Source organism: Megascapheus bottae, chromosome 2 (assembly GCF_031878675.1).
Source record: "Megascapheus bottae isolate mThoBot1 chromosome 2, mThoBot2.hap1, whole genome shotgun sequence".
Lineage (NCBI taxonomy): Eukaryota > Metazoa > Chordata > Mammalia > Rodentia > Geomyidae > Megascapheus > Megascapheus bottae.
In genome coordinates, this window is record NC_143510.1 from 47,723,551 (window position 1) to 47,736,375 (window position 12,825).

Genomic DNA, 12,825 nt, shown 5'->3' on the forward strand with positions numbered 1-12,825 from the left:
TCTCGTCTTCCGGAGTGCAGCTGGCGAAGCCGGGATGGCGGAGCGAGGCCTGGAGCCGTCGCCGGCGGCGGTGGCCGCGCTGCCGCCCGAAGTGCGGGCGCAGCTGGCGGAGCTGGAGCTGGAGCTCTCGGAGGGTAGGAGCGGGACGAGGAGAGGCACCGGCCAGTGGGGTCGGGGAACCCCGGGGATCCGCGGTGGTGGGGGCGGGTGGCCGGGGCAGCTCCGCGCCGGGGTCGTGGCCGCCGAGCCTCCAAGGCGCGGGCGCCCGAGCTCTGGCCTGGCTGGGCGCCGTCCTCTCTCCACCCGCCGAGCGTTTCCCGTGGCTTCATTGTTTTCCCTCGGAGGGGGCTAAGCAGGGCTTGGGGGAGAGGTCGGCCCTGGCTGGCCGCTGCACTGTCTTCCCCGTCCCCAGACAAAGCTGCGCCCTCCGGCTTCTGTCCGGGCGTCTGCGCGAGCCGGGTGGCTGAGGAGAGCCGCTGACACCTGGCTCCTTTGCCTTTTTTTTTTTTCCTGGAGGGCCCCACGCCTAGATCCAGCCTTCTCTTCTCCCTTCCAAGAGAGAGGGGCACCCAGAAAAGCCGCAGCAGCATTTCCTCCTTTTAACAATGCGAGGTACCTCATCAGTGACAGGAGTGGAGGAGCCGTGGAGGGTCCTAGGCAAGTCGGAAACGGTGGCCCTAATCCAGGGAAGACTACCTTTGTGATTGAGGCTTTTTTCCTGGTGCCTTCATTTTGGCCGAATTTTCCGCATCTGATCACCTTTTGGAGTCTTCTGAAGGGGGTGGGGAGTGGAGGGAGAGGTCCTCTCGGTTACATGCAAATCCTGGCCAGGCGCCCTTCTTTCTTTTGACAATGGATAGGGAGAATTCCCCACCGCACCCCCATCCCGAATTACAAGAATGGAATAAATCAAGCCACTATTATTAGAAAAGTGCCTTGGACAACAATGAAAGAAACACAGTCTTCGTTGTGTGCATGTGATCAGGCTTGTTGTGCCGTTGTGATCAGCTCTCTCTGTAAAGTTCCTGTTTTTGTCACAGGCCGCTTCTGAGACAAAAGTAGCATTTTCTCCAGGCTTCATATCAGTACTCTGGTAGTGTCTCCAGAGTTACATATTCTGGAGTTTTTTGCCAAAAGCCCTCTACAACTTCATTCAAGTGGATTAAAGCAGTTGATGGGAGAAAAAGAATGTGACAAGTTCCCAGTAAAGTTCAGACTTTTTGTTTACTTATCAAGGTCTTATGGGGTTTTCCTCTCTCCTTTCAAAAAGTCTTCACATAGTGAGAACAAACAGAAGTAGATCTGAGTGTTCTAAATCCGTTCAGGCATTGAAGGAAATAATTATTTTTAATAACCCTTTTAGACTTTCCCAAATTCTGGGAGGTGCTGCTTTTGCTTGCACTTAATTACTATCATATTATTTTTCAATTAATCATTTGGGAAGTGTTTAGGTTTTAGGAAGATAGGAATCCTTTGGGTTTGTCTACCCAGTAATACTTTCAATTGAATTATTTACTAGCAGGACCCTCTTGAAGTAGACGAGTGACTGAGCTTTAATTTGTTTAAATTAAATTTCTCTAATAAGTTTTCCTTAGTCCTCTCAAATTAAAGGGCTTTTGGATTGCTACACGGTTCCAGAAGTCTCATTCTCCTGAAGCATTGCCATTGAATCTGTGCTTACTTTCATTTAAATATTTTACAACACTTATTTTGTAGTAACAAATCAGCTAGTTTTGATTAGCCAGATGAGAGAGGTTTGCCTGGATGTTTGCATCACAGGGAGATTAAAAATAGAAGTTGATTGCTTTCACATGGAAAGGGAAATCCTGGGAGCTGCTTATTTCTGGTGTGTCTCCTTCCAGCTGATTATTGTTTACAGCTCTGCATATTTCTAGATATCTCTAGAAGCATTCTGAGGAACTGTTTCTAGCACCCATGACTGATTAGATCACCTTTGCATCAGAAAGGTGTGAAACTCCTACAGTTACTGCCAAGGCTTAAACATTTTAAGGACAAGTTCATGATTGTTTTCCTGGGCAGGATTCTTTTGGTTGGCACATTACTTAAATTGGATTTGTTTCTTATGGATTTATACTTTGTAATAGTGTATTTGATTCTTTTATTTTTTATTTTTTTTGCCAGTCCTGGGCTTGAGCTCAGGGCCTGAGCACTGTCCTTGGACTTTCTCAAGGCTAGAGCTCTACCACTTGAGCCTCAGCACCACTTCCGGCTTTTTTCTATGTATGTGGTACTGAGGAATCGAACCCGGGTCTTCATGCATGCTAGGCAAGCACTTTAACCACTAGGCCAAACTCCCAGCCCTATTTGATTCTTTTAGTTTGTGGAGGGAAGAAAAAACAAAACCAAACAGTTGAAAAACCTTGAGCCTATAACATCAGCATATTGGCCTTCTGTTTTTCACTTGCTTAAAGTACAAGAGATGTGGAAAGTTAGGAAGATACTAGGAATTCAGGTGAAATTAAAACAATCCATAGGCATAAATCTGTCGTGTTTTTTTTGTGCTATTTGTAGCATATTTTAAACTAAATTTTGTTCAGCATTTTTTTTCCATAATTACGGCTTGGAAACAGTGCTTTGCCTTTGCCTTTGCCTTTTTTTTTTTTTTTTTTGCTAGTACTGGGCTTGAGTTCAGGGCCTGAGCACTGTCCTTGGGCTTTCTTCAAGGCTAGAATTCTACTGAGTCACCACACCACTTTTCTGTGTGTGTGGTACCAAGGAATTGAACCTGGGTCTTCGTGCAAGGCACTCTACCACTAGGCCAAACTCCCGCCCCATCCCCACCCCCCCTTTTTTTTAAGAGATGCTTGTCATTGTGTGTTTCTCATGCCTGCTGACATTTGTGTATTTTTCTGTTCTTTTTTTTTTTAAGATTCCTGCTCTTTTGAGCCTTACACTGTTAAATAGTTTTTGTGTATGTCTGTGTTTTTCTGCTGCAGGCTTTGGTCAGCCGGTTCTGTGCTGAAATGCAGGTTGGTGCTTCCTCTAGGCTGTTTGCTGCAGAGAACATCACAGAACCTTGTGATATGTCTGGTGCCTCAGGCAGGTCACCATCGACTTGGGGGTTAAAACCTGAAGTAAAAAGAACAGCCTGAAACTGTCTGGAGAATCACCTAGAAATCTAGTTTATTCACAGTCACAAGGTTTTCAACCAGTAAATTGAATAGATAGGTTTCTGTACACAGAACTATGATTGAATTTTTTGATGTTCTGTATGTATATTGTTATTATCGTATAGCTGACAATCTTTTATCTGAACTTTATTCACGTCATGTAGTCAAGTATGCACATAGTGTAACACAAGAATTATTTGTTCAAATCTGTTCAGTAATACAGTGATTTGAGTAATGGCCGGCCTGCCTTCCCTGCCTGCCTTCCCTGCCTGCCTTCCCTGCCTGCCTTCCCTGCCTGCCTTCCCTGCCTGCCTTCCCTGCCTGTCTTCCCTGCCTGTCTGCCTGCCTGCCTGCCTTCCCTGCCTGCCTGCCTCCTTCCCTCCCTCCCTCCCTCCCTCCCTCCTTCCTTCCTTCCTTCCTTTCTGTCATGGGGCTTGAACTCTGGGCCTATGCACTGTCCCTAAGTTCTTTAGCTTAAGGCTAGCACTCTACTACATTGAGCCACAGCACCACTTCTGGTTTTGTGGTGGTTAATTGGAGACTTTTGTACTCAAGCTGGCTTTGAACTATGATTCTCATATCTCAGCCTCCCAAATCATTAGGTTTACAGGTGTAAACCACTAATGCCCTGCGAGTGATGGTTTTCTTATACCTTGTCATTCAAATTCCACTGAGCTTTGCCATTAAGTAGTGTACATATTAATTACTTCTTTCCCAACCCTGTTGGTTTAACAGGAAAAACTTGTACCCAGAAAGGTTAACCCTTTTGTCTAATAGTTGCACACCTAATAAGTGCTAGTTGTCATGTATGATTTAAATATCTGAGCTGTTACTACACAGGGTATTAACTATTTTTCTTTTTCTGTTCTAAGGAAATGCTACCAAAAGGAATAGTCCTTTTGGTTCAATTACTGAAATCCATCATGTTTGCATACAGTGTTTTATTTTTCTGAGGTAGGGCCTTGCTATGTAGCTCATGTTGGGCTGAATTTGCAATCTTCCTGCCTCAGTGAGGAGTTAAGCTGACAAATATTTTGTAGTTACTACGTACAAGGTATACAGAGGTAAGCGGATACAGAGAAAGCCACGTCAGCTTTCAGGGAGGTCTGAGCCTGTAGAAAAATCACTTTTAAAATATCAACAAAAAAAGGCTCAGACTACCCTGTACAAGGCTGCCTTCTAAGAAAAGAGGAAGCCGTTCACTTTGTTGTGAAAAAGGAACAGCGGAGAACTATAAATATAAGCTTAGATTGCGCGGTTAGTAGAGAGGGCTGTGATTTAGCCTGTGCAGTTCAGACACAGTGTGAAGGGAGGAAGGATGTTTATTCCACACTTCTGCATTTCAGAAGCTCCAAGAATCTCCATCCTTGAATCGTTCAAAAATGATAACTGGAAAGATAATTAAGACAAATAACATTTACCAGAAGGGTGTTTCCCTTTCTTGTTGGAACACTTCTCTGAATACAACAACAAATGCAGTCACAGACTCCTTTTCTCTGCATGTTTCATTCTATATTGATATGGTTTTGAGGGTGAGGGGAGTTCTGGGTTTTAACGTAGGGCCTTTGCTTGCTAGGCAGTGCTCTACTGCTTGAACCACACCCCAGCCCTTTTGTGGCAGGTCTACCTTGAAGGACAAGAGAAGGCTGTTTCCTTGCAGTTCTATGTATTTTCTTTGGGAGCGGGGAAAAGGTTTGGAAGAGAAGAAAATGCACGCACACTGGTAGATGGTACACACTGGTAGATGGTACACTGGTAGATGGTTGGCAGTTAGATTTAAGTCAACAGAAAACCTATAAACCCCTTCTTTATAATGGGAAGCATGGTCCTTTCTGCCAAAATACATAGCTTAATTATGACTTTGTAGTGTGTACTATATCACACACTACATTTAACCAGGTGTAATACCTGATGGTAGAGGTATTAAGGAAGGCTAGAATGTACATTTATTTAGCTGCTTGCTAGGTATGCCTGCCATTACTTAATTGTACTCAGTCCTGTGGCTTTATTTATTTATTTATTTATATTTTTTGCCAGTCCTGGGCTTGAGCCCAGGATCTGAGCACTGTCCTTGGACTTTCTCAAGGCTCTACCATTTGAGCCTTAGTGCCACTTCCGGCTTTTTTTTTTCTTTTTTTTTTTTTTTTGCCAGTACTGGGCTTAAGCTCAGGGCCTGAGCACTGTCCTTGGATTTTTCTCAAGGCTAGACCTCTACCACTTAAGCCTCAGCACCACTTCCGGCTTTTTTGTATGTAAGTGGTACCAAGGAATCGAACCTGGGTCTTTGTGCATGCTAGGCAAGCACTTTAACCACTAGGCCAAACTCCCAGCCCCCGGCTTTTGGTTTTTTTTTTTTTTTTTCCTATGTATCTGGTTCTGAGGAATCAAACCTGGGTCTTCATGCATGCTAGGCAAGCATTCTACCACTAGTCCAAACTCCTGGCCCACAGTCCTGTAGCTTTATACTTAATTAATTACTTTTTTGTTTCAGTCCTAGGGTTTGAATTTAGGGCTTGGGTGCCGGCCCTGAGATTTTTTTTGGTCAAGGCCAGTACTCTATCACTTGAGCTACATTTCTACTTCTGGTTTTATGGTAATTAATTGGGGGTGTGAGTCTTATATACCTGCCCAGGCCGGCTTCAAATTGTGATTCTCAGTTTTCACCTTCTCAGTAGCTTTGATTACAGGCATGAGCCACCAGTACCCTGCATATAGATTTTTAACTAATTAGAAAATGGGCATTTTCTCATGGATATGCATCTAGAAACTTGCATGTGTCTTCCTTTCTTTACCCTGTGTTGGCATTTATCTTTAAGAATTGTGAAGCCAGTTACGGGGAAGGAAATGGGGACCAAAATATGAGAAAGGGTATCAATGTTTGTGAACTAATGCACCTTCTATCTGGTGAATGTAATTAATAGAAGGATTATATTATAATTAAAAATATTAAAAAAAAAGAATTGTGAAGCCAGAGATCTCAGGATGCTGAGATCTGAGGATTGCAGTTGAAAGCCAGCCCAGGCACTAAAGTCTGTGAGACTCTTATCTCCATTTAACCACTAGAAAACTGGAATTGGTGCTGTGGCTCAAGGGGTAGGTTGGTAGCCTTGTGCTGAAGGGCTCATGGACAGTGGCCTGGCCAAGAGGTCAAGCCCCAGGACTGACTCTTCCCCCCATTCCCTCCCAAGAGCAATTATAAACTGGGCAGTTTGAGAAAAGAAGTGACAGATTCAGGGAAGTGTGGTTCACTCTACTAAAAAGAATAACTAACATTTGTTTGAACATTATGGTTCTGGTGTGTGTATTTCAAAAAACCAAGGTTGTTTTGATACTACAACAGCACTGAGCTGGGTTTTGTCATAAGATAAATCATTAACCTGTCATTCTTGGCCCAGCTTTTGGTTGCTACTTTCTTTCCTAGCCTAGGGAAGCCCTAGCACTAATGGTTGAACGTTCAGGTGATTGGCTTAATGATTCCTCACCCTATGTTGGTGTTGTAATTATCACAGTTCTCTCTCCTGTAATTAATTTGAGAATATTCTGAAATACTTCCTTGCCTACTCAATACAAATTCTTTTTTTCTTTTTTGCTAGTCCTGGGGTTTGAACTTAGGGCCTGAGCACTGTCTTTGAGCTTTCTCAAGGCTGGCACTCTTTACTACTTCACCCACAGTACCACTTCGGGATTTTTCTGGTTATGTGGTACTGAGGAATCGAACCCAGGGCTTCATGCACGCTAGAAAAGCACTCTACCGCAAAGTCACATTCCCAGCCTCTCACAATTCTTTTAGACCTCAACTACAGAACCACTTTTTTTTTTTTTGGCCATTCTTGGAGTTTGAACTTAGGACCTGGGCACTGTCCCTGATTGCTTTTTGCTCAAGCTACCACTGGAACCATAGTACCAATTCTAGGTTTTGGTTTACTGGAGATAGACTTTTCTGCCATGCTGGCTTTGAACTATGATCTTCAGATCTCAGACTCCTGAGTAACTAGAATTATATGCATAAGCCACCAGAGTCCAACAGAACTTTTCTTTCTTTCTTTCTTTCTTTCTTTCTTTCTTTCTTTCTTTCTCTTTCTTTCTCTTTCTGTTTCTCTCTTTCTCTCTCTCTCTTTCTCTCTCTTTCATCCGTCCGTCCGTCTGTCCGTCCGTCCATCCATCCGTCTGTCCTAGGGCTTGTACAGGGCCTTGGGCTTTCTCAGGGCTAGAGCTGTACCACTTGAGCCACAGCACCACTTCGGGCTTTTTTCTATATATGTGGTACTTAGGACTCGAACCTGGGTCTTGGTGCTTGCTAGGCACTCTACCATTAGGCTAAACTCCTGGCCCTCCAGAACTACTTATTATACCCTAGCCCTGACCACTGTGGTATTCTTTTTTTTCTTTCTTTTCTTTTTTTTTTTTTTTTGGCCTGTCCTGGGGCTTGAACTTGGCCTGAGCACTGTTCTTGGGCTTTTTTCTCAAGGCTGGAGCTCTGCCACTTGACCCACAGCACCATTTCTGGCTTTTTTTCTATGCATGTGGTATGGAGGAATCGAACCCAGATCTTTGTGCATGCTAGGCAAGCACTCTTACTACTAGGCCAAACTCCTGGCTGCTGTGCTATTCTTGCCTTAAGCGTTATAGTACTTTTCACTTATATTATTTTGCCAGACATATGATTTTTTGATTACTTAAATTGATTTTTATTTAAACTTTATTTAAACTTCTACTTTTCTTTTAAATAGTTCCCTTTCTTCCCTCCTCCTTCCTTCCCTTTCTCTTTTCCTTCCTTCTGCTTTTCTTTTTTTAAGACACTTTTGTCACGTCTCACTATGTAATCCAGGCTGGCTTCAAACTTGCATTCCTTCTGCCTTAGCATCTGTTTATTTTTAAATTTTGAGAATTTTTTCTTTGTTCCATTTGTTTTGACTTGAAAAATGATGTCTCTGTCTTGAGAACTTGATTTTGGTACAAGGTGGGGTCCAGAATGATTTGAGAATAGCGTTTTGGCACCCAGTGGGCGTTGGTCCAAGTCCTGGCTGTAGGATTATTGGCTCTGTGACCTTGTGCTGTACAGCTTCACCCTCCTGTTTTCATTTCTATCCTTACAAAATGAAATGCTCATTAGAGTCTCATGGAGGAATAGAGGTATAGAATGAGCTGATAATGCAGGGATGCCAAGGGACTTAGCTGTTTCTAATGTCTTGTGCTACATTAGAGTCAGGTTGTATGTGGAGTGATGAATGGAATCAATTTGTGGATATGTATCCTTAACAGTAGGGCCTCCCTCCACCAGCAGCCTACTTCCTCACTCCAGCATGTGTTGGGTCACTGCAAGCCGTTGACTGAAGCGGAAAAGAGAGGTTGGCTTATTTAATATGAACATCTGGCACGTGCACATTTCTAAGTCTGTCAGCTTAGGCAAGTGGCTCTGACAGGTTATGTATGGTTTCTGAGATTTAAGCATTAACAAGCTATGAAAAAGCATGTGTGGATGTTCAGAACCTTCAAATAGTCATTGACTCCTTCTTAGTCCCCCATTTATACTTAAAAAACACATCCTTTTACTTCCTCCTCAGTTTTCTTCTTTCTTTAGCATTGATTTGCTACCAGTTTTTGTTTGTTTCATTTCTGTTTTTTTCATCCTGTACCTTCCTGCCCGCTAGCCTGATTATAGTATTCATTTATTTTACCTCTAGGCTGATTCATTGTCTTTTACAAGTACTACTTCTCTTTAAAGCCTTTGCTAAACCTAAGACTGCCACTCATTGTCTTTAAATTCTGAGTCTCCTAAAAGTAGGGTTGATCGCCTATATTATTTACTGAAGGTCAGTTACTGCTTTCATGCACATCAAATACTACATTATTGTTATTGATTGTTAAGTGATAGGTTTTCATGTCCCTGGTGAACAAGATGCTTTTAGGGTGTGGATGGTCTTTCATGAACAGGGCAGATTTGGGAAAGTGGTTTGATTGGACTTCTGTAATGTCACAGGTAACATTCTCTTTGGATATGGCTTCATTGAATTGCAAAACTCTGAAATTGCATGCACAATTTTGAATGTGAATTTGTTATCTTTTGGGTGGTGGGTATGCAGCTTTAACTATTTCTTAAAGAGATTTATGGAGGACAGTTTAAGACCCAGTTCTGTTTTATTACCTTACTAGCTTGTAAGGAAAAGCCAAACACCCTGTGCTTTGTCAGTTTATATTAGTTCCCACTTGTTCTCTTAGTTCCCAGAGGAAGAACTGTCCCTCCTATTCTAAGAGGTAACTCCTTCTCATTGTTAGCCCTCCTCCTTTTCTGGGAGTTTTGAATCCACCTCTATTGATTGAACTATTCATTCATTTTTAGTATTTGTTTGTTATTATCTTTTTTTTTTTTTTTTTTTTGCCAGTCCTGGGCTTGAGCTCAGGGCCTGAGCACTGTCCTTGGACTTTCTCAAGGCTAGAGCTCTACCACTTGAGCCTCAGCACCACTTCCGGCTTTTTTCTATGTATGTGGTACCGAGGAATCGAACCCGGGTCTTCATGCATGCTAGGCAAGCACTTTAACCACTAGGCCAAACTCTCGGCCCTGTTATTATCTTTTATCTTTAGTGTATCACTTAACATTTGGCTCTTGCCCTTTTTCTTCAGCCTAAAAATTTGCTGCAGTTTCATCAGAAGGTGGTGGTAGCAGGGAACTAAACCTCCCCACAGTCTTTCCATGCATGTCTGCTTGTTTTCATATGCTGGCAATTGCTCCCTCCTAAGGGCCTAAAAGATGCAGACTGCATTGCCTGCCTGCCTGCCTGCCTTCTTATTTTTGGCAGTCTTGGGGCTTGAACTCAGGGCTTGAGCACTGTCCTTGGGCATTCTCAAGGGTAATGATCTACCACTTGAGCCACAACACCACTTCTGGCCTTTTCTGTGTATGTGTTACTGAGGAATCGAACCCAGAGCTCCATGTGTGCTAGGCAAGCATTCTTACCATTATGCTATGCTTTCTGCCCCATCCCTCTCCCCCTCTCCCCCTATTCCCTCTCTCCCCCTATTCTTTCTCTCCCCTCCCCTTCCCCCCTCTTTCTCTCTCTCTCTCTCTCTCTCTCTCTCTCTCTCTCTCCCCCTCCTCCTCCCTCCCTCCCTCCCTCCCTCCTCCCCCCTCTCTCCCTCTCTATCTCTTTTCTTTCTCTCCCTCTACCCCCTCTTTCTTTTCTTCTCTTTTCTTTCTGTTGTGGGGCTTGAACTCAAGTATGGGTGCTGGTCCTGAGAATCTTTGTGCTTAAGGCTAGTGTTCTACAACTTGAGCCACCACTCCTCAAGTGGTAGAGTGAAAAAGCTAAGGGACAGGACCCAGGCCCTCAATTTAAGTCCCTGTACTAACACATTAAAAAAAGAAAAGAAAAAAAACTTTATTGGTTACAATTTATTATCACTTACAATTTAGAGACTAGGAAGGACAAGATCTAGGTGCCAGAATATTTAGTGTCTGGTCAGGACATGCTCTCTGCTTTAAAGATGCTTCATCCTCAGAGGCTAGAAGTGTTAAGCAGGTTCCCCATTAAGCCTGTTCCCCCCCCCCACCCCCCATACCCCAGGTCCTGGGGCTTGAACTCAGGGCCTGAGCACTGTTCTTGGTTTTTCTCAAGGCTAGGGCTCTACCACTTGGGCCACAGAACCACTTTCATCTTATTCTTTTTCTTTTTGCTAGTCCTGGGCTTGAGCTCAGGGCCCAAACACTGTCCTTGGGCTTTCTCAAGGCTAGGGCTCTACCACTTGAGCCTCAGCACCACTTCCTGCTTTTTTATATGTATGTGGTACCGGGGAATCAAACCTGGGTCTTCGTTCATGCTAGGCAAGCACTCTACCACTAAGCCAAACTCCCGGCCCCTTCTATGTATGTGGTACCGAGGAATCCAGCACAGGTCTTTGTGTATCTAGGCAAGCACTCTACCATGAGGCCAAACTCCCAGCTCCCTTAAGCCTGTTTTAAAAGGGCACTAATCCAATTCATGGGGGCTTTGCCTTCAAAAATGGGGCATCATAGCCTGGCATGAATGCATTTTATGGTGCTGATCTTTAAAAAAGTCTCAGCCAGGTGATAGTGGCTCAATCCTGTAATCCTAGCTACTCAGGAGGCTGAGATATGAGGATCAGTGTTCAAAGTCAGCCCAGAGCCCATGAGACTCTTACCTACGATTAACCACCAGAAAAACCATAAGTGGGGCCCCGGATTCCATTCCTCCATACCACATACACAGAAAAACTAGAAGTGGCGTGTGACCCAAGTGGTAGAGCACTAGCCTTAAGCAAAAAGTGTTCAAGGAGAGTGCCCAGGCCCTTAGTTCAAGTCCCAGGACACACACACACACACACACACACACACACACACACACACACGCACTTACATACAATAAACCTTTATTTGTTGGTTGGTTGAGCTCCAGTCTCTATTGTTACCCTAATATGGTTATTTTTCAAATTGTCTTAAAGCTATAAAATTATCATTTGCAAAAACATATTCATCCCTCATGGTAAGCTGCTTGAGGGCAGCATATGGAATCTTTTAACTTAATGTTTTTTTTTTTTCCCAGTTCAACAAGAGAGCAAACAAATCTAGAATCTGTCCTTTTTTATTTATTTCTAGTATCGGACACTGACACTTTTCTATTTCTCAGAATTTTTTTTCCCTTTTACCTGAAAGTCCTGTCCTATATTGTTGTCTTTGCCGTGAGTGGTCTCTGGGTCAGGACCGACTTTTCTCTTGGTAACATCCTATTCCTAGTTTCCAGGCCTTGCTCTATCCACTCTATTATGAAACCAGCTGACTGCATTAGTCCATAGTAATCTCTTCTATTTTTAGACCATTGTATTCAGCAACATAGTTTAACACTTAATTCACCTCTACTTGTTTCATTTATGTCTCTTTCTTTTAACCTCCTGTGTTTATCTTTTATTTAGTTTACCTTTTTTGAGACAGGATGTTAATTTGTAGCCCAGGCTGGGCTGGAGCTTACTATTGATCAGTCTGGCCTCAAACTCAATCCTACCCCACCCTCCTAACATGCTAGGATTACAGGTGGGAGCCACTATACCTGGATTTGTCTCCCTCCTCAGACTTCAGATTTCTTATTTTTTCTCACTCTCTTTTGCCAGTCCTGGGGCTTGAACTCAGGGCCCAGGCACTGTCTTTAAGCCCCAAGGCTAGCGCTCTACCACTTGAGCCACAGCACCATTTCTGGCTTTTTCTGTGTATGTATTACCAAGGAAACAAATCTAGGGCTTTATGAATGCTAGGCAAGCAATCTACTGCTAGACCATATTCCTGACCCTAGACTTCAGATTTCTTTTTTTTGGCTGTTGTTGGTCATGAGGCTTGAACTCTGGGTCTCAGCACTGTCTCTGAGCTCTTCAGCTCAAGGCCAACACTCTACCACTTTGAGCCCCAGCACCACTTCCGGTGTTAATTGGAGATATGAGTGTCAGGGAGTTTCATACCCAGGCTGGTTTTGAACCGCAGTCCTCAACTCTTGTCTCCTGAGTAGCTAGAATTACAGGAAAAATTATACCAAAATTCAAACCTCAGCATTTTTAACAGTAACTAATCCACTGGTGCCCAGCTTAGATTTCATAAATGTAATGACAATGTCTTTCACATTTTAGAAATTAGAAGTTGCTATCGGTATCAGTAAAGATGTGTGGAATACATCTGCTTTTTAAAGATCAC

General features: G+C 43.4%; 1 protein-coding gene across 2 annotated transcripts in view; it reads left to right on the forward strand.

The window, feature by feature from the left end:
* The window catches only part of Dip2b (DIP2 acetate--CoA ligase B (putative)), a 230,636-nt gene continuing 217,811 nt past the window's right edge, over positions 1 to 12,825 (forward strand). For both annotated transcript variants that reach the window (XM_090325667.1, XM_090325674.1), the window contains exon 1: positions 1 to 134. In XM_090325667.1, coding sequence (XP_090181793.1) covers positions 35 to 134 — 100 coding nt within the window. In that variant the 5' untranslated portion in view covers positions 1 to 34. The remainder of the gene's footprint in view (positions 135 to 12,825) is intronic.